Below are 23,910 nucleotides of genomic sequence, written 5' to 3'. Positions count from 1 at the left end.
TATTCTCCTGAATAAATGACTGCGCCGATCCCCTTCCTGTTTATTTCCATTGCCTCTATCCTATCTCAATAATGTGTTTTATTGTTCATTCGGAAAGCTAGATATATTTCAAGTCCCCCTGTTGATAATCAGCAATTGGAGGAAGGGAGGGGGAAATAGGGTTTTGTGTACGAATAACCAATTAGTTTAATAGTTTAAGACATCATACACCAATGATTTGCAATCTTTGCAACCACTGGGCTCAGTGGTTTAGTGGTATAATTCATGCTTCGGGAGCAAATCTCAGGTTCAAATACCTAGTATTACCTATTATGCGTGAGGTCCCGGGTTCGATTCCCGGCTGAGCCCCTTTTTTTGCTCGAGCCTACTGTGGCTAGGCAAAAGTTTTAATACCCTCTCTGCCACCGCCTTCCGAACTAGTTATACCGCCCGTCATTTCTAATGTTTAATTGGTGGTGATTTGTTCTGCAGAAAAAGGGGTGTTAACACTTTTGCACACTGACTGTAACGTCATGTATTGCCTCTCGTTTGTAAGATCCTTGTGGTTTTAGGACATTCGGCTCAGTGGTTTAGTGGTATAATTCATGCTTCGGGAGAAATCTCAGGTACCAATACCTAGTATTACCTATTATGCGTGAGGTCCCGGGTTCGATTCCCGGCTGAGCCCCCATTACTTTTTTTTAATATTTTTTACTTCGCACTTGTCGTCTTCTCTTTTGCTCGAAAGAGCAAACTTGAAAGCTATAATAAACTAGAACTCCTTGATGGATCTCTTGATGTCCAGTCCGAATATCGGGCCAAAGATGTAAAATAGCATAAGCATAAGAGTGTACCTCAAATGAACCAACTGTAAATGAGCTGCGGTGTATCTTAAATGAGATAATAACTCCAAGGGTACAAGAGTAATTTTAAATTGTGTCCTGGACCATTCTATGCAATGTCTTCAAATGCTTAGATACGGATCATGCACTCCTGATTGTCAAGAAACGTCCAATCTCATCATAAAGGAGGCCGAGGTCTGCCGATTGATCTATAATCTTCACAACGATCACCACCGTTTCGGCGGATAACAAAGACATGTAAATACCCCGAGTGCAACCCCAATCTCATCTTCTGCTAAATTCCAGTTGATTTCCAGTAGGACTGGAGATTATGAAGAGGAAAAGCGAACCCTAATACAACCATAAGAAGTGCTGATATACGCCTGGTATACTGGCAGACTATCCCAGTCCCAATCCACAATGACGTCCAAATTTGAAAGTCTTATGCAAGCCCTTCCAGACGCAGAGATCTTTGTACCTGGGTATCTCGGGTACGAGGACAGACTGAAACGATGGAGCGCATCATGCATCAAACCCGCTGCCATAATTGTGTGCCCCCGCAATGCCTTCGAAGTAAGCATTGCTCTACGATACGCTGTGGAGCACAGGGTATTTCCTCTTGCGGTTTGCGGAGGGGGTCACAGCACAAGTGGAGATAACTGTTCCAGCGGGGGTATGGTGATAGATTTGCGCAAGATACGATCAACTTCCGTCGATTTGGAGAGACAGACGGTCACGTTTGGTGGCGGGTGCACCTGGGACGATGTCAATTGTGCGTTGTGGAATCATGGCCTTGCGACTGTCGGCGGGACTGTCGGTGATACAGGGGTTGGAGGCCTGATACTCGGTGGGGGCTATGGATATTTGACTGGTCGGCGGGGGTTGGCACTTGATTGTCTTGTTAGTTGTGAAGTGGTGCTGGCGAATGGGGATGTCGTCACGGCTAGCAAGGAAAAGAATGCTGAGTTGTTCTGGGCGTTGCGCGGTGCTGGTGCAAACTTTGGAATCGTGACGCATTTCACCTCTCAGGGATATCCTCAGGGGGATAGCTGGGCTGGCTTCTTGGGCTACCAGCCACAGAAATTGCCCGCTCTGGTGGAGTTTGGGAATCGTTTCAGTAAGCCGGCTTTGATAGATCGGATTTGTTTACCTTGCTCGAAAAAATGCTGATCCTGGAACTAACAGTGGCAGCGATGGATGGCAATTCGATGTTTAGCTTGATCATTGGCAATTTCATTCCGAAAAATGGCTCTGGGATAATGGCGCTTGTCTTCTACAACGGACCCGAAGAGGAAGGGAAGAAATTCTTCAAACCACTTTTTGATCTTGAGCCTCTAGCAGATACCACAAGCATGGTATCATATCCAGATTTAAATATGATGTTCAACAGATACCCCCGAGGGCCCGATGGCCGGCATCTGCTTGGCGGTGCGAATTTCACATTTCCCCTAGATGTGAATGCTGCCCAAGAAATCAGTGACTACTTCTGGGAAACCACAAAGAAGGCTGAGAATGAGAACCTACGCGGTAGTACGATAGCCTTTGAATATTATCCTACCCAACAGATTCGCCAAGTTGCAATAGGAGAGACGGCCTTCGCAAATCGTGGCCAATTTGCACCTATCTGTATCACTGTCAACTGGACAGATGAATCAAAAGATAAAAGTGCGCGGCTACTATTGAGGAACATCTCGCGGTATATTACCGATAGAGTTGCTTGGAAGGGCGATGAAAACAGTGATGGCACTAGCGTATATGGCAACTACTTGAGTGAGCCTTTCGACTTTCTTCTGCGCTTTGGTACATCAAGACTCGTAGCTAAGTCATACTTAGGCAGCATTACCAAGGCAGAAAAAGTCTACGGACCAAATTCACCAAGGTTGAGAAAGCTCAAGAAGAAGTACGATCCCAACCATGTATTCAGGAAGATAGTGAATTTGTCTCCAGTAGGGAAGGGTCAATTGCTAGAGTAACTGATATGAAGCCTGGAAGGAATTGCACTGGAAACCAAGGACCGAACTCAATAGGCGTCTAATCTTTATTGTAAATCGAACACCACAATATCTGAGTAAGAAAGGTCAACACGTGAAACAAAAAAGCAGGAAACTGGGAGCAGTAGAATACCCTCAACAGAAACAAGTTCACTAATTCTCAGCTGTCCTGAGATATATCCAGTGCCTTCTGTCCGATTCGCACGAGATCGGAATCCAGAAGTGTTTCCTTCTCGAACCCATCCATGACTTGATTTAGCACTGCGGCTGCAAGTTCATTTGGATAAATCTCGGGGACCGGCCGCCCGAAAATGTTGATGATGCGACAGATGTTTGCCATTAAACCTGTAGACCAAATTGTTGATTTAACAATAACCCCGGGCTGAGCGATGCAAACCTCCACTCCTTCCTTTTCAGTAGGGAATTTGAGGACCGTAAGCTCTGTGTTGCGCTAGTTTATCCCAAGGCATGGCGTTAGAGTAAGATATGGAGCAGACCATAACGTCTCTATCACTCACACGCATGACCTGATAATCCACCTTCATGACTGGCTTCCATGTTGAGTCTTCAAATTTCTCTGTTCTGACATACATGAAACGGAAGGGATGAACTGGTCCAGCCTCGTACATGGCCTCGAATCCAATTTTGGTGTAATCATGCCACGCACGGCTGACCTCGGAAAATCCAAATCTATCAGTCTGGAGGGGAATAGGGGAAACAGTCCTGTTGATCAAATAAAAATCAGTTGGCGAATCTAGGTTTTATAGTAAAACGCAAGGAAGAAACCGGCTGTGACATACCAGATACAAGCGTCGACACCAGTGAACTCAGCCTTGACATCATCAGGGTACTCACCATAGTCGCGGATGAGGACGCTTTTTAGCTTTGACGAGTCGGCACCTTCATCAAGCTGGATAGGTTTGCAGGACAAAGCAATGACCTGGGTGATATCGGGGATTTGGAGGCTTTGTCTCACAATCTCAGTGCCCAAGAGACCGGTCGCGCCAGCTATAATGAGCTTCATCGTGGACCAGTGATCTGTCTCTGTGTCTCTTTAGAGATAAGATTGGCTGTATTGAGGAAGGCAAGTGAAACAAAGTGGAAAAGATCGGCTTGGAGTTTGTGGAGGTCGATAGTTCCTTCCTCGAAGAATACAGATGCAATATTTGCAGCTTCCCTTTTCGTCCTTTCTCGTTGATGCCCTGGAATATTAGCTGGCCTAGAAGCAGTAAATAAGGGGAAGAAGCAGCCTGAAAAAGTGAAGAAAAAAGTGAAGCAAGTCTAATATCCAACGTAGAAATAACAACGAAAAAAAGAAAGGGTAGGACTTGTAAGCCAGGACAATCACACAGCAACTGGTCGGATCCGTCGTCAGGGAAGGAGTTGTCCTTTTACTTAAGGCAACCAGGGCAAACATGGGCCTCCCAATCGGGAAGGTGGGTCTATGCCCTCTTTGTTTGACGACAAGCCTTTCAAAAGATTCACCTCCCTGGAGTACCCTTACAATGAAACCTGCTCTGCATTTCAAGGCTTCAACGTGAAGCTTTGGGCTGATTGGGTACCTACAACTGACCTACTGACATAGTAGAAGGTACAGCCCAGGCACCCCAATGCCATTTCTTGGGCCCAAATCCCTCGTAGGCCTCTTCAGCTGGACAGCCTGACATCACCCCCAGGGGGATTTAGGTTTGGTTATACGACACGAAGAGTTGATGTCCCGCTTCTCAGGCATGAATGGGCGGATGTTGTGGAACAGTATTTGAAACATCTTGTTCCGAAGAGCTCAGTGGTTGAATACCTTAGGTAGGTATGCCCCATCTGGAACGGACAGTGACACCAATGTGACCGCCCAAATTATAAGATCTTACACATATGGTCGATGGAGAATCGGAGGCCTCGTTGACTCCTTGTTATCACCTTTTCCGCGACTGATCATAACAGTGCTTACCTAGGATCCAGTCTATCATTGAGTCGTAAGTCATTACATGTTGTTCGATTGAAGGCTTCACACTGAGATCTTATTTGCACGGAAAAGTTGATCAACCAGAAAGACCCCCTCCCCCCAAAAGATGTACTCTCTAAGCCCGCTTGTGGTGGTTGGCCTTGGTCTAGCCGTCTCAGCCATGAGCGATATCTTTGATTCCAAAAACTACGCCGAAGCGAACGTAATTGTCTCCGATATTGCTGTCATTGGAGGCGGTTCATCAGGAACATATGCTGCAATCAACCTGCGCAAAATGGGGCAGAATGTAGTGGTCGTGGAGAAAAGGAAACACCTCGGTGGCCATACAAACACGTACACTGATCATGCCACCGGCCTCACTGTGGACTATGGTGTACAAAGATATCTAAACAACTCCGTCACACTCGACTATTTCGCCCACTTCAACATCCCCCTTGTCAACTACACTGAACCCAATCTCATCCATTCGCTGGCAGACTTCAACACGGGTAATCCAGTCGCTTTCAATCCCAGTAAAAATCTGACCGGATGGGCAATCGAGCTTGCTAAGTATCCCTGGCTAGACTCCACCTGGAACGTGCCGCAGCCACTTGCCCCGGATTTGTTGCTGCCTTTCGGAGACTTTATTAACAAATACAACCTTTCTGAAGTTGCATTTAGCGTTTATCTCAATGCCCATGGGCTTTCAAATCCACTACAACAACTGACTGTTAATGTGATGAAGTTGGTGAGCACTGAGTTCCTAAGTCAAATATCAGGTGCTGGCGTTGGGCCCGCACATCATGATAACTCTGAGCTATACAAAAAAGCACTTAGTGAGCTCGGCTCCAACGCTCTGGTATCCTCGGCCGTGACGGCTGCCGCAAGACCCCAATCTGGACGAGGCGTGCCTCTGGTTGTCAAGACACCAACTGGCTCTAAGCTTATTCAAGCATCCAAGCTACTTATCACCATTCCCACAACCTTGGAAAATATGGAACGATTCGACCTCAGCCCAGCGGAGCGTGCTTTGTTTGCACAGTGGGACACCATGGGCTTTTATATTATGCTCGTCAATAACACCGGCCTACCTGATGGGCATCAGTGGATCAATGGGGACTCATCTGCCATGTACAACATCCCTCAGCAGCCTGCAGTGGAGCTTATAACTAGCACCCGCATTCCAGGTATGTTCTATGTCTGGTTCCGCAGCTCCTCACGAATGGCGCGGTTGGCAGTCGAGAAGGCGGCTATTCGGGCTATCCAGAACATACAGAGCGCGCAGAGCTTCACGGTCACAACTCCTCAAATTGTCAAATTCAAATCACACTCGCCTTTTAAATTGGAAGTGTCCGCTCAGGCCATCAAGGATGGCTTTTATAGTGACCTGTACGCCCTGCAGGGACAACGCAATACCTGGTACACGGGGGCTGCGATGATTTCTCACAACGGAGGAGTACTTTGGAGCTTTACCCAAGCACTATTACCCCATATAATTGCCGCTGACTATATATGGTGTTGAAGATCAATGATTGAAGGGTTTCCGTTTCGGAAATAGCCCCATATTCGTCTGCCAGAGCTTAGTTGACCGGATTTGATATGCACTTGGGCTTGAACACCTTTTACTTGCGCAATCCAGAATTTCAAGAGATATGCTTTGCATAAAGCTATATATAGTTCTTAGCGCATCATGAGGCTGCTGTATCAATCATGTACAGTTGAACTGGTTTATTGACACCTTCAATGGATTCACGATGCCGTCATATAAGTGCTTGTCGATCCAAAAGGATGCAAAAGAGCTGGAAGCAATTTCAAGGTAGCCGAGATTGAACCTCGTTATCTATTCACACCTTCATGAACTCAAAAATTGTCTCTTCTCCCAGAATATACGGCAGCGTCATCATCCCCCCACCTCTTGCGACGAGCAAGTGGTTGGCCTGTTGAATTAGATTGATGGCAACTGGTGAGTCGTTTTTATAACGATTTTCTTTGGTTTTGGGGGAACAAGCCGTGTTTATACCACTTCCAACGGCTTCTGGGCTTGGGAGTCATGGGGTATCTCTGTGAACTCGTCAAACGAGAAAACCCTGATTTCCACCAATTGATATGCCATATCCTGTGAAAATACCCCAGGAAGCTTGCCTGAAGCACCCGCTATAGCCGGATTTCGGATCTTCCATCCCGTTGACGTGTTGCAACTCCCGAGGTCCGACCGGACTTCCAAGGTTGGCCATACTCCGGCCCGACCCGGCGCTAACAAAGTAGGAGGATGGATCCTCGGAGGTTATTTCAAACCTTATCGACTCTCTGTCACTACGTGGGTGCTTCCCAAGGCTGGCGGGATTAAACCCGAGATTTGTGCCTGAGGAAGAGTATGTGAAATCTGGATAGCCGTATAAATTGAGGCTGCCCACATCGTGGTGGAGCTTGAGATGACTACTCTCGTTTGTGCACGTTGCCATGTCTATCTGCTACGAGTCATTTTGCTCTCAGTGCTTGTGATATCTAGCACAATCAATGACACGCGGTCTTGGGGTGTGTCATCATCTGAATCTAAGCATCGAGAAGGGATGGGGCAGCCGTAGTCCCGCCCTGCGACACTCCATACCGACAGAGGTCCTGCGGAAACCACATCTGGCCAGTCGAGGTCTTAACCAATTAACACGGGTACATATCTTATCGCTGTCCAGAGGTACAACGGAGAGCCTGAGAAAAGGATGAAGAGCCGCGCCCTGGAGCCTAGCCGAGTATAAGCACTAAAGCCGTTTACCAATTCCAAATACTTACAAGCTTTTTCGGCGACAGGGCAGGGCTGGACCGGTAGCGAGGCCGCCAAGGTACTCATCCTTTGCCGTGGGTATCTGCCGTATACCCAATAATTCCTGCCTAATGGTGCTGGTGGCAGGGACATCATGCATGTCGGGGATGCCGCATGCATAGAAATGTCATTCGTAAGCCTCGACGCTTTATTGCCTTTCGAGCTAACTCAACTGTTGAGTACAAGGTAGACCAGGAGCTAGGCTGATACGAATAATTCATAGTTAATATACAGTATATTATACTTCAATGACTTTACCGTCCTCGTATTTGGGCGGTACTGCTACTGCCACCCGTATATGCGATCCGCGCGAGTCTCGCGTGGCTCTGGCGGGGGAATATCAACCAATTATACGAGACCTTAATGTCCTGTTCCAGGCAAGATAAGTAAATCTGTGTCTTGGTTATATGGCCATTATGTCAGGTTACATCACACCCAAAGTTCCGCTGCCTCCGTTTGCGACTGTTTGCGATTGCAACTGTGTCAAATTGCTGTCCTTCTGTGAAGACAGGGGGAGTATACTCAGTATCATCCGACTCATCACAAGAGGTTTATCACAAGAAGCAGATTACATGGGCCCGAATCATTGTGCCGTGCCGAAGGAAAATGTGTGAGTTGTGCTGATGTTGGGATCGACTTTGTCTGTCGCCCACCCTTTTTGGTACACTCAGACAACCGCGGATCTAATGACCCATACTGCTAAGTGACTGTTAACTTCAGCTTCGTTGTCAGAGTGAGAAACATCCACAAGATTGGTGGGCTCAGGACATCTTTGCTCCCCAGATTGTTTATTCGGAGATTGAAAAAGGAATCTTGAAACGGGGCAATGATCTAATTAATGTCCCGTACATCTTTGGGGGACAATGCACGCCTCGAGATTGACGTTTGTGTCACGCACCCAGCTCTGTCGGGTTGTGAACATACCACTACACGTCCCCTCCTTCATGTGGTATGTGTCGTGACAAATAATGATTCCAAATAACTGTCCATGTGCCCCCATGTGCTCAGATCGCCACCAACAACAGCCAGTCGGCGCAGCGTATCCTCATAGCGACCTGCCACACCATGTACCGTTTAACAACCGGAACTTCAGTCTTGATGAGCAACAAACCAATTCGGTTAATAGAGCAGATGGCCAAATGACAGATCAATCAACTGTCCACCCTCCTGATCAACAAGCCACAGATACGGCTGACCGGCTCTCTTGTTGATACTACATACCCAAGTGGCGTGATCAAAGCAATCGAGGCTGTTGCCAGCGCAGAGACGTAAGTCCATTGGTAATAACCAAGGCCTCTAGCCGTTTACCCGCGATGAAGCACCTTCTTAGCTGATTGGAAGTATTGAAAATGAAACAAAAAATAACATTTTCTACACTAAATTACTGATCACGCCATGCGGAGTGGGATCTTTCGAGACGGAATCGGGGAGACCGAGTAGACTTTCTACAAGTACGACGGGCGAAACAGATGGTAGTAGAAACGGATTCATAGATAGACGATTTAGGAAACAGTCTATCCATAATTGCCGACCTTTGAGCGACTCAGGCTTCAGTGCACTGAATGGTCATACTAAATGCCTATAAATACCAAGTACAGGTGTCTCTCTCACAATGGAATAGGATGAGCTCTATCTTAAGGATGCAGTAGATTCAGCATCAGCACTTTCCTCAAACCTTACCATGTCGGGTTCACGACAGCAACCGGGACTGGTAAGATAATAGTCTCTTAGCTCATAAGAAATCTCTTGGTCCTGACGATATAGGCCTGTGAGGAATGTCGCAAAAAGAAACTTCGATGCGACAGGCGACGGCCTCAATGTGACCAATGCGAGGAATCAGGCACAGCTTGTCTGGTCAATCAGATCCGATCACCACGAGGTCCAAAAAAGGGACATCTTAAGGCTCTACGTAATCGCATTGGTGTGTCATAAATAGATCCTGATATTCCCTCACCACTGATTGAAGCTTTAGCAACCCTTGAAAGCATCATCAACTGCGATCAAGGCAATTCCAGTGCTAGGGATGCATCGGATGGCAATGAAAAATACCAGTCAGACGAGACGGTACAGATACTCAGTCCACCGGAAGAATACATCCCCAATGCCCCAAACTCAGAATCTCGTGATATCCCATACAATGTTGGGACATCACCGCTCAGCACGCCAGTGACCTCAATGACACCGCCCGATGAAGAGACATCCGATATAATCGAGGCAGATCTGTACGCAATCTATTTTATCCTAGCCTATATTTGCGAACAAAGCTGACGATCAGTTCAGTGATCAATTATACTTCGACAGAGTACACCCTGTCGCACCAATGCTTCACCAAGGCCGCTATTTCTCCTGGTCACAGAGATCCGACAAGCCTAGCTCTCACATCTGCCTACAATATGCAATGTGGGCACTTGCAGCAGCTTCATCTGCTCATTTACAACACATGCGAGAGTCGCTCTACACACGAGCACGATCCGGCATTGAAGCTCTTGACCACGACATTGAATCTACCAATGCGGCTTGTCTCCAGGCAGCCCAAGCATGGCTTCTACTGACTCATTATGAGTTTCGCTATATGAGCTATCGCCGCGCATGGCTAACTGCAGGGCGAGCTTTTCGTCTTATTCAATTGGCCAAATTGTACGAGATTGATCGACTCAACGAGATCAACATAAACATGGCACATCCTGAAGCATGGGCTGAGGCTGAGGAGAAGCGACGGACATACTGGCTAGCATATTGTCTCGACCGATTTCTCAACATCTCCGATGAGTGGCCTCTAAGCCTCCACGAGGAAGCGGTAAGTTATACCATGTCTTCTATATAATGATCTACCGAGCCAAGCTGATCTCTGCCTCAGCTCTGCACATATCTCCCTGTCTCGGAGTCAGACTTTCAACACAGCAGGCCAGTAGTAATGGGCTCCTTATACGAGGAAATCGAAAGTTCAGGACAGAGAATGTTACCACCTTTCGCGGAGACAATAGTCCTAATCACACTATGCTGGCATAGCGTTACATTCCAACGAGCTGAGAATAGTGGAAAGGCATCCCCGAGCGAGCCAATGGACATCTGGAAGCGTCATAGCCGACTCTACCAAATGGCCCAGCAACGACTGATGTTAATTTCACTCCCAGCATCCGCACCCGAGCTCCACGATCCAATGCGACTATTCACTAATATGCTAGCCAATGCAGCTGTGATATGGTTTTACAATATGATGGAGATCCTCCAGGTGGAGATGGAAGAAGATATGTTCCTGGTACCTTTGTACTCGGCATACGAGATAGTAGGTTTAGCGAAGCCGCTTACTCGGTCTAGCTTCTTTAAAGTGAGTCTCCTTCCTGAAACGGACGAGTTTGAGTTTGTCTCACATAAGTACACAGGCACATGCATTCTCACCCATGCTGTTGTATCTCTCGGCAAAGTTTCTTAACGCACATGCCAACCAACCGAGCACATGTGCTTCTGCGTCGGACGATAAGCAGCAGAAGTTGGAGGAATTGAAAAGGGCTCTTCGGGTTCTGCAAGGAGGTAACAATTTAGCTGTGAGGTACTTGGGGCTGCTGGAATCCGGCTCGTTTCACAAGTTGTGCAATATGTCCGCTGTTCAAGCGTTTGCTATGTCTGAGGTCACTGATCAGAGCGAGCCGTCCTTCTTTTTGGATATCACACATATCTTTTAGTTTCTTGCCAATTGGTGGGTCGAGGCCGGCCTTCCTTCATGTATGTACCCTATTCAAGTCATCTTTACTAAGGGGTGGATTGGTTGATATGAAACTTCATATGAAACCAAGTGATCCAATGCCTTGGGTTAGATTAGCCGCTCTCTGTATTTACATCGCAATGTTAAGGTTTGACTATTCACTCTTGTTGGCTGGGGTTGGATGTCTCAAACGTCCTGTGAACTATCTAGGTAAAATGTAATACATACATGCACCTAGGCACCTGGGGGATATTACCTTGATTACAAGGATCTATTAGATACGGAATGGATATGTCTCAATTTGAGTTGAACCTGTTAACCTTGGTAAACTATGATGGATCTGTGGGTTCTCACTTTATGGCATGAGATAGTCAAGGCAAAAGGCATGCAAGGTTTCGTCAATCCTTGTGGAAATGATAACATATGTAGAGAGCATCAAGACCTGGAAACCCACATGAAGATCTCAGCGAATTCTCAAAGCGAAACTACAATCTTTTGGGCAGAGACTCCCTGCATGTGGAAATCAAAAGCCTTCTGAATATCGCCCAGACCCTTACCCACAACAAAAGCCCTAGGGGCAGCAATAAAACCCCCATTCTCGAGAGCACCGGGCAGGAATTGGCTGTAGATCGAAGCGCCCACCTCGTTGTGGGCCAAAGAGGTACCGACGATAAGCTTGGTTTTCACGCCACGGAGTTTCGACTTGATAAATATGGTTATTCTCGACCACACCCAAGCACCCATCGCGCGCACGATCCCGAAAGTTGTAGTTGGTATTGTTTCAAAGGACAGAGAACTGGCCTGAGCCACGAACTTTGAGCCATTTGTCTTTGCGAGAATCTCGATGCAAGCCTCGGTCGAGCCCTTCCCAATCGCAATAGCCCCAGCAACCGCTTTGTTCCGCATAATGTTGACTATCTGCTGGATAGTAGCCTTGCTGTGATAATCAAAGACATGGTATGCCCCCAGGCTTGAGACGTAGTCAAAATTCGTCGGGGAACAGGTAGTGACGACTTCGTAGCCCGCTGCGATCGCGAGTTGTATGGCATTGCTGCCCACGCTGGTCGATCCACCCCACACCAAGACCACTTCCGGAGTCGAATCAGAGGGTGCGGCTGAGGCATCCGGCAGTTTGAGAGCGAGGTAGTCCTTTTGGAACAACGCGGACGCGGCAGTCGACAAGCCGAGGGGAACGACACAAGCTTCTTCGTAAGACATCCAATCTGGGATCAAGGCGGCCATATTGTCACGGATGACAGTGTATTTCTGGAAGGCGCCCTCAGATGACTTGTTAACAGCAGGATCCATAGAAAGGGCATGAGCAAGGACACGATCGCCGATTTTGAAGCGACTGACATCGTCGCCGATCTGAACAACCTCACCAGCGCAGTCGTTTCCAAGCACAAAGGGGTATTTCATCCATCTAGACGCCATGTTGCCCATCAGCTGCTTGGTCCATTCAAGTCGATTAACCGCAACAGCTCCATTCTTGACCACGATCTCATTGCCGTGCGGGTTGGTGTATGGTGCTAAGCCAACCTTGAGAGGACGAGCTGACTTGGAGCTAAGCCAAGCAGCTTGGTTTGAGGCCAGCATGGCGATGAGAGATCAAGCTTTAGAATCGAGAGATCTGAGGCTGGTTGCAAGATCAGGTCTCTGAAACAACAATGTAGAGCAAATAGAAGATAAAGTGTCAAAGTTGACAAAACTCAGAGGGTCAAACGCGTCTGGATGAGGGTCACTCATTGGAAACAACGACCCTCAAGGCAGCCTCCAAAGATTGTTCCTCTGAAACTGATTGTGAGTTATATCAACAAGTTGGTGATCCACCCATTCGCCGTGTTGCCTAGGTCTTTCCTAGTTCAATGAATGAAATATCTCTACCTCTTCTTCTCCGTATTTATCCCCCAGACCCAAGCATCTGTCCTCAAACTCAGTGCCCTTTGACTTTGACACCGAACAAAACAGTCGAATCCTCGTGCTGCCGCGAAGAAGCGAAGCTGAGAGCTAGGGAGGAACTTCCTACACTGGTCACCACTCTTACCCGAACAAGAAGCTGGAAGCTTTCAGCGTGCACAGAGACTATTAGATACTTGCTGCAAGAAGAGTGCAGCACCTCGGACCTCCTTGCCCAAGCCCTCGCTGGCGTCAACAAACGAGCTCTCCCAGATATTCAATGGTTTGAGGATCGGCTACCGAACATCGCTGATAACATGCTGTTTCCTCCATTCGAACGGGAGGAAAAAGAAGGTACAGTACTACTCCAGGCCGATGGATGCCAGAACCAGACTCAACATTAGATCAAAATTATATCTTCATAGACGTCGGTGGGAGACCGACCTCAAACTTCTAGCAGCCTATACTGCACTGCATGGGCATATCGACCATCGCACATATACGCGTCGCTCAGCCTTGAAAGAATACAACCGCAAATCATAAAGTGTAGCCTTTGCATTTGCACGAAAGTATGGGAAAACCTAACAGGGCAAAACCTATACCAAGGCTAAACTAACCCCTTGAAAGCCACCATCCCCGAATATACAACCAAGCTGGATTCCAGACTTGCACCTATCAGCAAATATATCCACATCGCATGCTCTTACACCAACTGTCCACTGGTCCACGATGAGAGTTTAGTGGGCTTCCGGTCCTGGCCGTGAGACCTCATCCAGCAAGTACCCTCCGTGTTAGAGGTAGCCCAAGCGAATCTCACGCAACGGGCGGTGCGGGCACACATATCACCACAAGCAGCGAAGTTGGCTACCTTGGGTGTACCGAGATCCCAAGCACCGGGGTCATCCACTGATGTTGAGTTAGTATAAATTTGGGAACGAAACTGGATAATACTGACACTTGGCATAGTAGATTTTGAAGTTCTTGCCGCCAGCAGGCAGAATGCAACCGTCATCGCGTTTTTCTTCATATTGTTAGTACTGGTCATCTTATTGGTTGTGTTGGGTATTCCAAGGATCGCTCACCGGCGTTCACAATTCCGGATCGGCATGAAGAACCGCCCTTGCATTCCTTGTGCAGGGCCAAGTATGTGGAATTAAGGTTGTCGATAGTAGACTGCAAGGTTGTGATGGTGGATTGAAGCTCAGAGATCTCATCCTGATGCTTGATAATATCAAGAGAGAGCTGGTTGTTCTGGTTTTCGCATTGTTGCTTCTCGAGGTTCAGTTGAGCCTTATCCTCATGGCATTGAATGGCTTGTTGGGACTTCTCTTCATGGCATTGACGCTGTTCCTCCCGGCATTGACGCTTCTTCTCGGTGAGCTCGTTCGAGTTGCGAATACACTCGCGCTCTGCGTTCTCAGCGCGGTTCTTGTCGGCCTCGCACTGCAGACTGACCGCCTCGTACACTTCTCTCTCATCCTCGCAACGGCCCTTGTCTTCGAGGCACTGTGCCTTGTCGGCCTCGTACACTTCTCTCTCATCCTCGCAACGGCCCTTGTCTGCGAGGCACTGTGCCTTGTCGGCCTCGCAGTTCTTTTGTTCCTCCAGACACTCCTCCTTTTCCTTGTCACATTCATTGGATTCGTCGTCATCGACGATTTTAGAAATCAACATTTGATCTTTGTTGGCCTGGGAGTCGAAGGTTTGGCTCATAGCGAAGAAACAATTTCCACGCGCGTTTGAGCCGGTAATACGCCACGAGGTAGCATAGCAAGTATCATCCTGTGCGCAAAGCTCGGCACATTCGTAGGCACTTCCCACGCTGTGACCCTTGAACTTGGACGGGGTTGGGACGAATCCACAGGTGAACCGGAAACGAACATCGCCAACAGTTTCTTCTCCTTCAGTTCGCCCACCAGTGCAACAGGCGTTCGCCTCGGGTGAGGCTAGACATGGAGGGTCCGGAACAGGCTCAGGGGCTTTTGCAAGTAACATGAACAATTTGTCTTCCTTTGCCTCAAAGTCCTCACCAATGGCGAAGAAGCAATTTCCACGCGGACTCGAGCCGCTGATCCGCCACGAGGTAGCGAAGCAAGTGTCATCCTGTGCGCACAGCTCAGCACATTCGTAGGCGTTTGCAGCTTTGTGTCCCTTGAATCTAGGAGGGCTAGGGATTGAGCCACAAATATATTGGAAAACAGTCTCACCAACAGTCTCTTCGCCTTCGATTGCTCCGCTGGCGCAGCAGGCCGCTGGATCAGATGAGGATAGGCATGACTCCTGAGCCAAGGCAGAAGCTGCACTCAGCAGAAACAGAGTAGATTTCAGGAGCATGTTCAACTCGTGAAACTAGAGGTTTGAGTCTGGGAATGCGCTCTCATGACACATTCCGGTATTTATACATGGCATGTGGACACAGCGGTACTACCTAATCTCGATGGCACTTTCGTCACTTGGTGGACCACACGGTCAGGACAGTACACGTATACTAGAATCTGGACGCGGTCGGTAAGGAGAGTATAGCAGTTTGTAACTAAACCAGCCGTACGGAGTATTTGCTGCGTCGATCGACTGTATATCCCGTACAGAGTGCTCCGTACCGTGAAGTGTGATGTGACACCCCTAGCTGAGGTTCAGCCAAGCCGCATTCTGAGGTATCAGTTGCTGACGAACGTCACTTTGAGACAAAACGCACTGCATTGCTCAACGTGGGGAATTCTACGGAGTATGCCGCTCTTCATCATTTGTGTTACATGACATGTATACGGAGTAATGAAGATCTAGATGCAATTTGGTGGAGTAGAGTGGAGTAAGGAGTCTGCAGCAGTTGCGGCAATAGTCTCTCAAGAAAAAGCAAGCTGCAGTTATTAGGCCCAAATTACAGAACCCCTCTTCTAATTACACAATACATCAGCATACTGATGCTGAGAATGGCCCGGCATTGGTGTGGTCCGTACGGAGTATGTATACAGCTTTTGCAACCATACAGAGTACATGTACGGAGTAGATCAAGACAGTTCTGCAGATGCATTGAAACGCGAGGTTGATTCCTGCTCTTGCATCTACGATAATTGAACACGTCAAGACTTACGAAGTAGGCTCTCTCAGCTCAATAGGCTTTTGCCAGTGGTCTACTCCGTACTTCGTACTCCGTACATCCTTAGAGGACTGGTTGTTTTCGGTATACACGGTTTAGAAGATGGAAGTCAATGACTCATGAGATCTCACTTGAACACATAGGTAATAGGTTTCAATCTCACAAACCTCCAAAATATGGTATCTTCTTTGACCCGGTGGTGCTTACTAGATTAATTGCTCCAGACTTGAGATCTCGCTTTGATATTTGAGATGAAACAATACTACATATCAATCTGCTACCTACACACCTGGAACTGGTCGAGCCGTCGAGGACAAGCATTAACTTGTCTGTGTGCACCCTACCCCCATGAGACGCGGAATTGATTGGTGGTAGTGATCATTCTTTTTGTTGGGCCCGTCCTTTGTCTTCCTATGAAGCCTCGCTAAAATGTTTTGATGCAAGTATCTAATGCCCCAGCAGCCAAGACACTTGGCAACACGGAGCATTATATACCTGCTTCAAAGAATACATTCAACTTGAAATCCGAAGAGGAAAGAGCTAAAATTGCACAAAGGCTATCCGCAGTCATACTTGCGCCAGTTGATCTCCGAGTACAACAACATTCTTTGTTGACGGTGCTTGATATTGTACATTGCCTTACTCATTTGGGTCATTTGAGATATCTTATACAAAAGGTACTGGTGCTCTCGACTTATGCTGTTACGCCCTCGGGCCTTGCGCGATACTGTAAGCAGCGAACTGATGTTTCATATTATTCCCTATCCGCATTAATGAAAAATGCCTCCGATACGGTGCTCTCAGCAGTAGCATTGATGGTGTAGTGCTTTGAGGACCTCAGATCTATAAAGGCCCGGGTTCGATCTTTCAAGAAGTGTCGTACTAGCAACCAGTCCGTGCAAGATGAGAACTTCTCAATATGGCATCTTTCTTGCCCTCTGCGGTCTCTGCGTGATTCATATGGCAGCTGCACTGTCTCTAAGGCAACCGGAGGTCAGTACCTAAATTTCCAATACTCCAATGCAGGACTCTAACTGATAGCAGTCTGGATCAATTCATAAGCGCTTTGACTCTACCTGTCGCTCTGTTCTCAGTGAAGCCGGTGATACCTGCGACACGCTAGCTGCCAGATGTGGTATCTCGTCAAGTGCTTTCATTTCCTTCAACCCAGACGCTCCTTGCGCCAATATACCCATCAGAAAACCCATGTGCTGTGCGACTGGAGACCCCCTCACGCCACCGGTCAGGGATTCCGGTACGTGCTACACATACACCATTCGCGATGACAATAACTGCACAGAGATTGCCAAGGGATACGATGTCACTGTGGCCAATATCGAGTATTGGAACACCAATACTACTGGCTGGTACGGGTGTAATAAGCTACAGATTGGCGGGCAGATGTGCCTCAGCCCCGGCGAGCCTCCCATGCCAGTTGCCATTGAGAATGCAGTCTGTGGCCCACAGGTGCCTGGGACAGCACGTCCGTTGTTTTGGACTGACATTGCCTCTCTGAATCCGTGCCCTGCAGGCCAGTGTGTACGTTTTGTCAAGATCTCAAGGATATTGTAGCCGAGACTGACCTTACGTATAGTGTTCTACATGGGGTAAATGTGGCACCGGTGCCGACTTCTGTGGCTCCTCGGGGGCAGAGTTGTCAACATCCATCAAGGCCTCTACAACAAGTAAGCCCTCGACAACGAGAAAGCCCTCGACAACAAGCAAGCCCTCGACAACAAGCAAGCCCTTGACAACAAGCAAGCCCTCGACAAGTGCAACAGAAAGCACGCTCCCGCCCATAACAATAACGTCTTACGAAGTGGTAACACCTAGTGCGAGCGAAGTTGCTTCAAAAACAATGAAGTTAAATATATGGCAGACGCTCTTACCAGTACTCCCCCTCGTCTGGGTCAAACCCAGTGCGAGGGACCTTGCTTCGAAAACAAGCAAGTCTAAAGCTTTCTGGCTGCCACTCTTAACAGAAAAACCCCCCAACTATGTCGGGACCTCATCCACAGCAAAGCCCTCTACAATAAGCAGGGTGGTTTATGATGACCTTGGCCCTGCGACTTTCCTTCACCCCTCAGACGTAACACGAATTGCTGCCCAGGTTGCGACTGTTGCCAGTCCTCAAGAGACCATCGAGACGCGAGCGCAGGGGTGGTCATTTGAGATGTACACCGAGGCAAATTGCAAAGGCAATTATGTGGTGATGGAAGGCCACAACAAGAAGCTGAGTGATAGCGACTGTATGAAGTTTGGCAAGGGGAGTAAACTCGGCACTACAGTGAATGAAACGGCAGTTTCGTGCCGATGGTATACCGAGGTGCAAAATGGAATGAAATGGGCTTCTTGTACCAAAACTCCTATGACCAAGCCCAAGTCCTGGCGTATTCGAAACGGTCTTTGTGAAGTCTGTGCTGGTGGTGATTGCGATAACTACCACACCATTTCGTCGACCTATGGCTCACGGCAGAAAGATGCTCCTTGTTGGGAGCGCACAGCTTCAGATCCTGATGTTTTCGGATCGCTCAAGTGTTATATTGGGTAGAAAGAAAGAATCGTGGAATATGGAGTCCGGAGTAGAGCAATGATCAGTTCCAGGTGCAGGGGTCCAGGCTCTAGGCTGCAGTGGCAATACGAAGAGTCTCAGAGCCTCCAAAATCTATTCCCCTCTCTCTCTTTCCGTAGAAGTCGCTTAGTTCTCTCTGAATCTTTTCTCTCTCGTTCATTGTCTTTAATTCCATTTCCCCTTTTTTGCCTCTGAGTACTGGGAGTCATGGGTCGCCTCCCCTCGGCCGATCCCCCGGCGTCATCGTCGCACTCACTTCATTCTATCGACGACGCGCCGCCTCCATACTCTGATGACCCCGAGGTCGTTTTCCCCCTGTGCAGCCTGTCCAACCTCACTTTGTTCAGGTCCAGCCCGTCCAGCCCGTCCAGCCTCCCACTAGTATTTTACCCCTCCGCCTAATCGACTCCGCCTACGTTCTTCCTGGCAGCCCGGGTACCAAACCCCATGACAAGGTCGCTCTCAGTCTCAGCCCAGGGCTCTCGAGCAACTGCGACGAGCTATACAATGTCATCCACAAGCAAATAAAACTGCCCCCGCGGCCGCTGCTCCACATCCGCGGCACGCATACTGAAACCAGCCAGGAAAAGAAAAATGAGAGAAACAGCAACACCGTCACAGACTTCCAGTTCAGACTAGATCTCGCAGAGACCATGTTAACCGGCTGGGAGCCTACACGCATGGAATTGAACTGGATGCAGGTTGAGATCCTCACAGACGAGGATCTCAAGCCAGCGTACCGGGGAGGAATTCTCCGCTCACCCACATACGAGCCTCCCAAGTCGCGTGCTATCAGCCTTGATGAAGACACCGATGCTCTCCTGAATCGCCATGATGGCCAACAGAATAACCTCTCACCTGCAGAAAAAGACCTAAGAATGTGGTGCGAACGGTTCTGTCACGACCCCGCGCCTGTGAAGTCGTACGTTTCCCCTCCCCCTAGGTGAGAAAAATTCCTTTGTGTTAACCTGGACTCAATTTCAGATTCACTCTACACCGCGAAGTCCGCGGCTTTGACTCGAACGCCATGCGCAACGTCCTCTCCTCCCATATCCGCGAACTCAACTACCGCGGCAACATAAGCATCAGTCTCGCGACCGCCCACCACTCCGTCACAATTTACTCCCCACACTGGATCAACCGGCTGCGTGCAAACAGGGCCGTCTGGTGGACTGTTGTCATTCTCCAGCTCTGGATCATCACATGGCCGATTATCTTCTTCATTGAGAAGCGGTACGAAATCGCGCACACACGCTGGAATGCGTCGCTCGTGCCCGAAGAGGCCGCCTCTCCGCTGGCCAAATGCTATGCTTTTGGTCGTAGCGAGTCTGCCCTAGCGGAGTATTGGGCGCCGGCTGTGAAGCAGGCGGCGTGGAGTCGGCGGCAGGATTCTGAGCTTTTAACGAGAATGGATGCAGATCGCTTGCAGGGGTATAGTACTCAGCAGCTACTTGGTCTGCGGGTTCCTGACTCGGATGCGGAGCTTGAGCGGCGTGGGCGTGTTAACAGCGGCGAGGGCGGGTTTGTTGATAATGTCGTAGGTCTGGTGAGGGGGATTGGCGAGGTTAGCCAGGATTGGAGGTTTGCTTCTGGATGGGGTGCTAATTGCTAACTCGTGATTTGAGCTTCAACTGTAATGGTTTGGATTGGGTGTTCATGAAGTCCTTAAGAGTTGTTGCTACACCAATGACGCATATCAGTGAATTTGCTCCAAGTCCTTTACGATAGGTATCAACGATGAATTATTCTAGCGTTACATATCTCTTTCACTTTCAAGCAAATGATCTTCATAGACCTTTTTTTAATCTGCCAAGGACACGTAAACCGAAGTTTCAAGTCCGCCTATCCCAGTCCGGATATCTTGTCTCTCGAAACGACTATACGCAACATTCTTCCCTGACTCTTTGCTCCCATCGTTAGGGTAAGTTTCATGCATAGCGGCCTCAGAAATACAACAAAGAGCAAGAATAGTAAGATGATATTGAACCCTTCCTTGGGGGCATGCTCTAGTCACTCTCTTGTAGACTGATACGCTCATCAAAGGATAAACAAAGGTTCCATATTACTGCCTCATCTCGAGGTCTTTATCATACTCGACTTACGAGGTCGGTTTTGGCTATATTTGGCTTTGCTTTTGCCTTGACCTTGCCTTGTTTGCACAATGCAATTCTCGATGCATTGGTTAGTCAGGATAACAGACTTCCAGGCTTGTCTGCCATGCCATTGTTTGTTGCTTCTATTACAGGCCAGTCTTTGTTCTCCTAACAAGCCAGTCTCACCTGGTTTGTTCCCCTTGGTTTGTTCGATCTCAAGATAGACGAGTTGCAAGAACCGACCCAGTCATTGTCTCTAGAACGAGCCTGATAGCCTGAACTATATAACGGCTGCTTGGTCCGCACTAATACCAGTATCAAACTTCAGACTCCTGAATTCATACAACCTACTAAATCCTTATAGACACAACCTCTTGTTCAATTCTATTCAACATGTCCGAGTCAAACAACGAAACCAGTATTCCTCTTCTTTCTCGTGGCCTGAAACGTGAGAGTGAAGGTTATATCGAAGGAGAATTTAGTCGCCCAGCTCAGAGACGGCGTATTGATGATGATTCTGCTAATCCGCCCCGAGATACTAGTGACTACTATACTACTCGCTGGGTCTTGGGACAGCATGTTAGTGACTATTCTCTTGGTCCGCCCCCAAGCCAGTCTATTAGTGACGATTCTCCTAGTTCGCCCCGGAGACCGCTTGTTAGTGACGATTCTCCTCCCCGGGGCCGGAGACCACTTGTTGGTGACGATTCTCCTCCCCGGGGCCGGAGACCGCGTGCTAGTGACGATTCTCCTCGCCGGGCCCGGAGACCGCGTGCTAGTGACGGTTCTCCGAGTCCACCCCGGAGACCGCGTGCTAGTGACGGTTCTCCGAGTCCGCCCCGGCGACCGCGTGCTAGTGACGGTTCCCCTAGTCCACCCCGGCGACCGCGTGCAAGTGACGGTTCTCCTAGTCCGCCCCGGAGACGGCGTGTTAGCGACGATTCTCCTCGTCGGGCTCGGAGACGGTCTAGTCCGCCCGGGAGACGGCGTGCTAGTGACGATTCTCCTCGCCGGGTCCGGAGACGGCCTTCTAGTGGCGAGCCTCTTCGCCGGTTCGGGAGACGGGGTACTAGTGAAGAATCTCATCGCCTGGGTCGGAGACGGGGTACTAGTGGAAGAGCTCCTCGCCGCCGGGCTCGCAGACAGCGTTCTAGTTCTAGTGAAGACTCAGCACTCGTCTCTCACTTTGTAGAAGATTTTGGGCGCTTAGGCATACAAGTCCCACAAGTCCCAGAAGACCCACAAAGCTTGCCATTACGGCTTCGTGCACCTGAGGACCTAATCAAACTTGGCTTGGGCGGTCCAGACAGACCCAAGAATGTACCTCACCAGCAGGACGTCCCCCAATGGGAAAGAGACGGCCGAATCTTCCAAGACTGGATTGCCAATGCATTTCTGGAAGATTGCAATATCAAGATGTCAAAGCTAACCGTGAAAACTTTGTTCGATGGTCGAGACAAGTTGAAAAGTTTCTGGAAACCCGAGAGAGATGATATGAGATTCCCACCAGAAGCACTCGTCAAGAATCTTGAACAGGCAGGTCTTTCTCTGAAGCAAGAGTACCAATGGTCACGAATTCGGCACGACGAAGTCGGAATTCCTGACGAGACGAGGGAGTATACTCATTTGATCGGAAATGGCGCTATTATTGCCGAGAATCTCGGGGAGGTGAAACTCGATGAGTATAGCTGGCCTGACATTGCCTTAGCTCTATATAAGCACGAGCACCACATCGACACTCTACGACATATTTATTTTGCCCCTACTGCAGATCTGCTGACCCATTTTTTGGCGACCAAACGCCTTTACCCAATGTACGGCCTTCGAACCTCGGCTGTCTTGTGCGAGGAAAGGGGATCATATCTTTGGAAATATGGCACCCAGCACTACCACGAACTTCTAGGAACCCCGCTGGGAAAGGCCGTTGCCAGAGTTGTATTGGGTGCTTGGCCAAGAGGTACCCATCACATCAGCCAGGTCAACACCTGGTTCTATAATGCTGACTTACAGGTACGGTTCGACATTGAGCCACGGTGTGCTCCGGAAACCTTTGCGGGCCCTGCGCCTCCTGCTCGTCCTGTTCCCGCTGATGCTCCTATTCCTCCTATTGCTCCTTCCGTTTCTCCTTCTTATGCTCTTCCTTCTGCTCTTGCTATTGCTCGGGACCAGGCTCGGGCTCAGGCTCAGGCTCGGGCTCAAGCTCATGCTGAGGCTCATGCTGAGGCTCGGGCTCAGGCTCAAGCTGAGGCTTATGCTGAGGCTGAGGCTCGGGCTCGGGATCGGGCTCAAGCTCAGGATCAGGATCGGGCTCGGGCTCGGGCTCAGGCTCAGGCTCGTGGTGCTGCTTCTGATCCTGTTCTTCATACTGCCTCTCTATTTGGCATTGCTAATGCTTATGATTCTGCTCCTGATCTTGCTCATAAGGAGGAACTTTGATTTTTTCCGATGCGCCTTGTAGCCTCCCGAGGTTCTCTAGACCGTAAACAAATATCGCCTTCACGAACATCTTCTAACCCCAGTGACTGCCTATCCGAATGACAGCGTGATCCCGCCACATACACGAGTATATTCAATTGCACTGACTAGCAGCAAAACCAAGTAGTCACTGTTGGGGAGTTGTCTAACAGGTTAACTAGCGATATATAGAATTATATAGAACTAAGAACATCAATGTCAACAAACACCTTCTCAGCATATATTTCGATAGAACATGAAATCTATAAATTAGACAGACTTACCTAGATATTGAAATATCTGTCATCTTATCCGACATACAACTGCCTCGTTTAATACCGCGCTAACCATTATCTAGAGAGGAACCGCAGACTATATGTCAATAGATACAGGCCAAATAATGGACGTCTGGCAGACCAGGGATAATACAGAGTATACCAATTATTTTTGGAAGAATTGTTTACTTGACACAAACTGGTGCTCAAGATAGTTAAGCTGTTGGTCGAAAACCTTGACCTGTACG

General features: G+C 48.6%; 9 protein-coding genes across 9 annotated transcripts; 6 read left to right on the top strand and 3 right to left on the bottom strand.

The window, feature by feature from the left end:
* Positions 1 to 1,241: 1,241 nt before the first annotated feature.
* Positions 1,242 to 2,794, top strand: N7457_005525 (FAD-binding oxidoreductase; the record flags this gene model as incomplete). The annotated part of the gene is made up of 2 exons (XM_057176569.1): positions 1,242 to 1,938; positions 2,007 to 2,794. 2 exons carry the CDS (start codon positions 1,242 to 1,244, stop codon positions 2,792 to 2,794), a joined length of 1,485 nt encoding a protein of 494 aa, XP_057030871.1.
* A 178-nt stretch (positions 2,795 to 2,972) lies between these two features.
* On the bottom strand, positions 2,973 to 3,836 carry N7457_005524 (uncharacterized protein; the record flags this gene model as incomplete). The annotated part of the gene is made up of 3 exons (XM_057176568.1): positions 2,973 to 3,263; positions 3,331 to 3,535; positions 3,613 to 3,836. 3 exons carry the CDS (start codon positions 3,834 to 3,836, stop codon positions 2,973 to 2,975), a joined length of 720 nt encoding a protein of 239 aa, XP_057030870.1.
* A 1,045-nt stretch (positions 3,837 to 4,881) lies between these two features.
* On the top strand, positions 4,882 to 6,276 carry N7457_005523 (amine oxidase, flavin-containing superfamily; the record flags this gene model as incomplete). Its single annotated transcript, XM_057176567.1, has 1 exon — positions 4,882 to 6,276. One exon carries the CDS (start codon positions 4,882 to 4,884, stop codon positions 6,274 to 6,276), a length of 1,395 nt encoding a protein of 464 aa, XP_057030869.1.
* A 2,977-nt stretch (positions 6,277 to 9,253) lies between these two features.
* On the top strand, positions 9,254 to 11,255 carry N7457_005522 (Zn(II)2Cys6 transcription factor; the record flags this gene model as incomplete). Its single annotated transcript, XM_057176566.1, has 6 exons — positions 9,254 to 9,283; positions 9,337 to 9,493; positions 9,545 to 9,794; positions 9,853 to 10,369; positions 10,430 to 10,900; positions 10,956 to 11,255. 6 exons carry the CDS (start codon positions 9,254 to 9,256, stop codon positions 11,253 to 11,255), a joined length of 1,725 nt encoding a protein of 574 aa, XP_057030868.1.
* Positions 11,256 to 11,749: 494 nt separating this feature from the next.
* Positions 11,750 to 12,871, bottom strand: N7457_005521 (zinc-binding alcohol dehydrogenase family protein; the record flags this gene model as incomplete). Its single annotated transcript, XM_057176565.1, has 1 exon — positions 11,750 to 12,871. The coding sequence occupies one exon, from the start codon at positions 12,869 to 12,871 to the stop codon at positions 11,750 to 11,752; it is 1,122 nt and encodes a 373-aa protein (XP_057030867.1).
* A 1,003-nt stretch (positions 12,872 to 13,874) lies between these two features.
* N7457_005520 (uncharacterized protein) lies at positions 13,875 to 15,505 on the bottom strand (the record flags this gene model as incomplete). The annotated part of the gene is made up of 3 exons (XM_057176564.1): positions 13,875 to 14,077; positions 14,127 to 14,192; positions 14,254 to 15,505. The coding sequence occupies 3 exons, from the start codon at positions 15,503 to 15,505 to the stop codon at positions 13,875 to 13,877; spliced, it is 1,521 nt and encodes a 506-aa protein (XP_057030866.1).
* A 1,666-nt stretch (positions 15,506 to 17,171) lies between these two features.
* On the top strand, positions 17,172 to 18,819 carry N7457_005519 (Peptidoglycan-binding Lysin subgroup; the record flags this gene model as incomplete). The annotated part of the gene is made up of 3 exons (XM_057176563.1): positions 17,172 to 17,261; positions 17,310 to 17,807; positions 17,863 to 18,819. The coding sequence occupies 3 exons, from the start codon at positions 17,172 to 17,174 to the stop codon at positions 18,817 to 18,819; spliced, it is 1,545 nt and encodes a 514-aa protein (XP_057030865.1).
* A 228-nt stretch (positions 18,820 to 19,047) lies between these two features.
* On the top strand, positions 19,048 to 20,452 carry N7457_005518 (uncharacterized protein; the record flags this gene model as incomplete). Its single annotated transcript, XM_057176562.1, is given in 3 exon segments — positions 19,048 to 19,146; positions 19,164 to 19,762; positions 19,825 to 20,452. 3 exon segments carry the CDS (start codon positions 19,048 to 19,050, stop codon positions 20,450 to 20,452), a joined length of 1,326 nt encoding a protein of 441 aa, XP_057030864.1.
* An 874-nt stretch (positions 20,453 to 21,326) lies between these two features.
* On the top strand, positions 21,327 to 23,369 carry N7457_005517 (uncharacterized protein; the record flags this gene model as incomplete). Its single annotated transcript, XM_057176561.1, has 1 exon — positions 21,327 to 23,369. One exon carries the CDS (start codon positions 21,327 to 21,329, stop codon positions 23,367 to 23,369), a length of 2,043 nt encoding a protein of 680 aa, XP_057030863.1.
* Between the last annotated feature and the right edge of the window lie 541 nt (positions 23,370 to 23,910).

Source organism: Penicillium paradoxum (genome assembly GCF_028828445.1).
Source record: "Penicillium paradoxum strain IBT 22861 chromosome Unknown utg000005l_segment0_segment0, whole genome shotgun sequence".
Classification (NCBI taxonomy): domain Eukaryota; kingdom Fungi; phylum Ascomycota; class Eurotiomycetes; order Eurotiales; family Aspergillaceae; genus Penicillium; species Penicillium paradoxum.
This window is presented reverse-complemented; position numbering and strand designations above follow the sequence as displayed.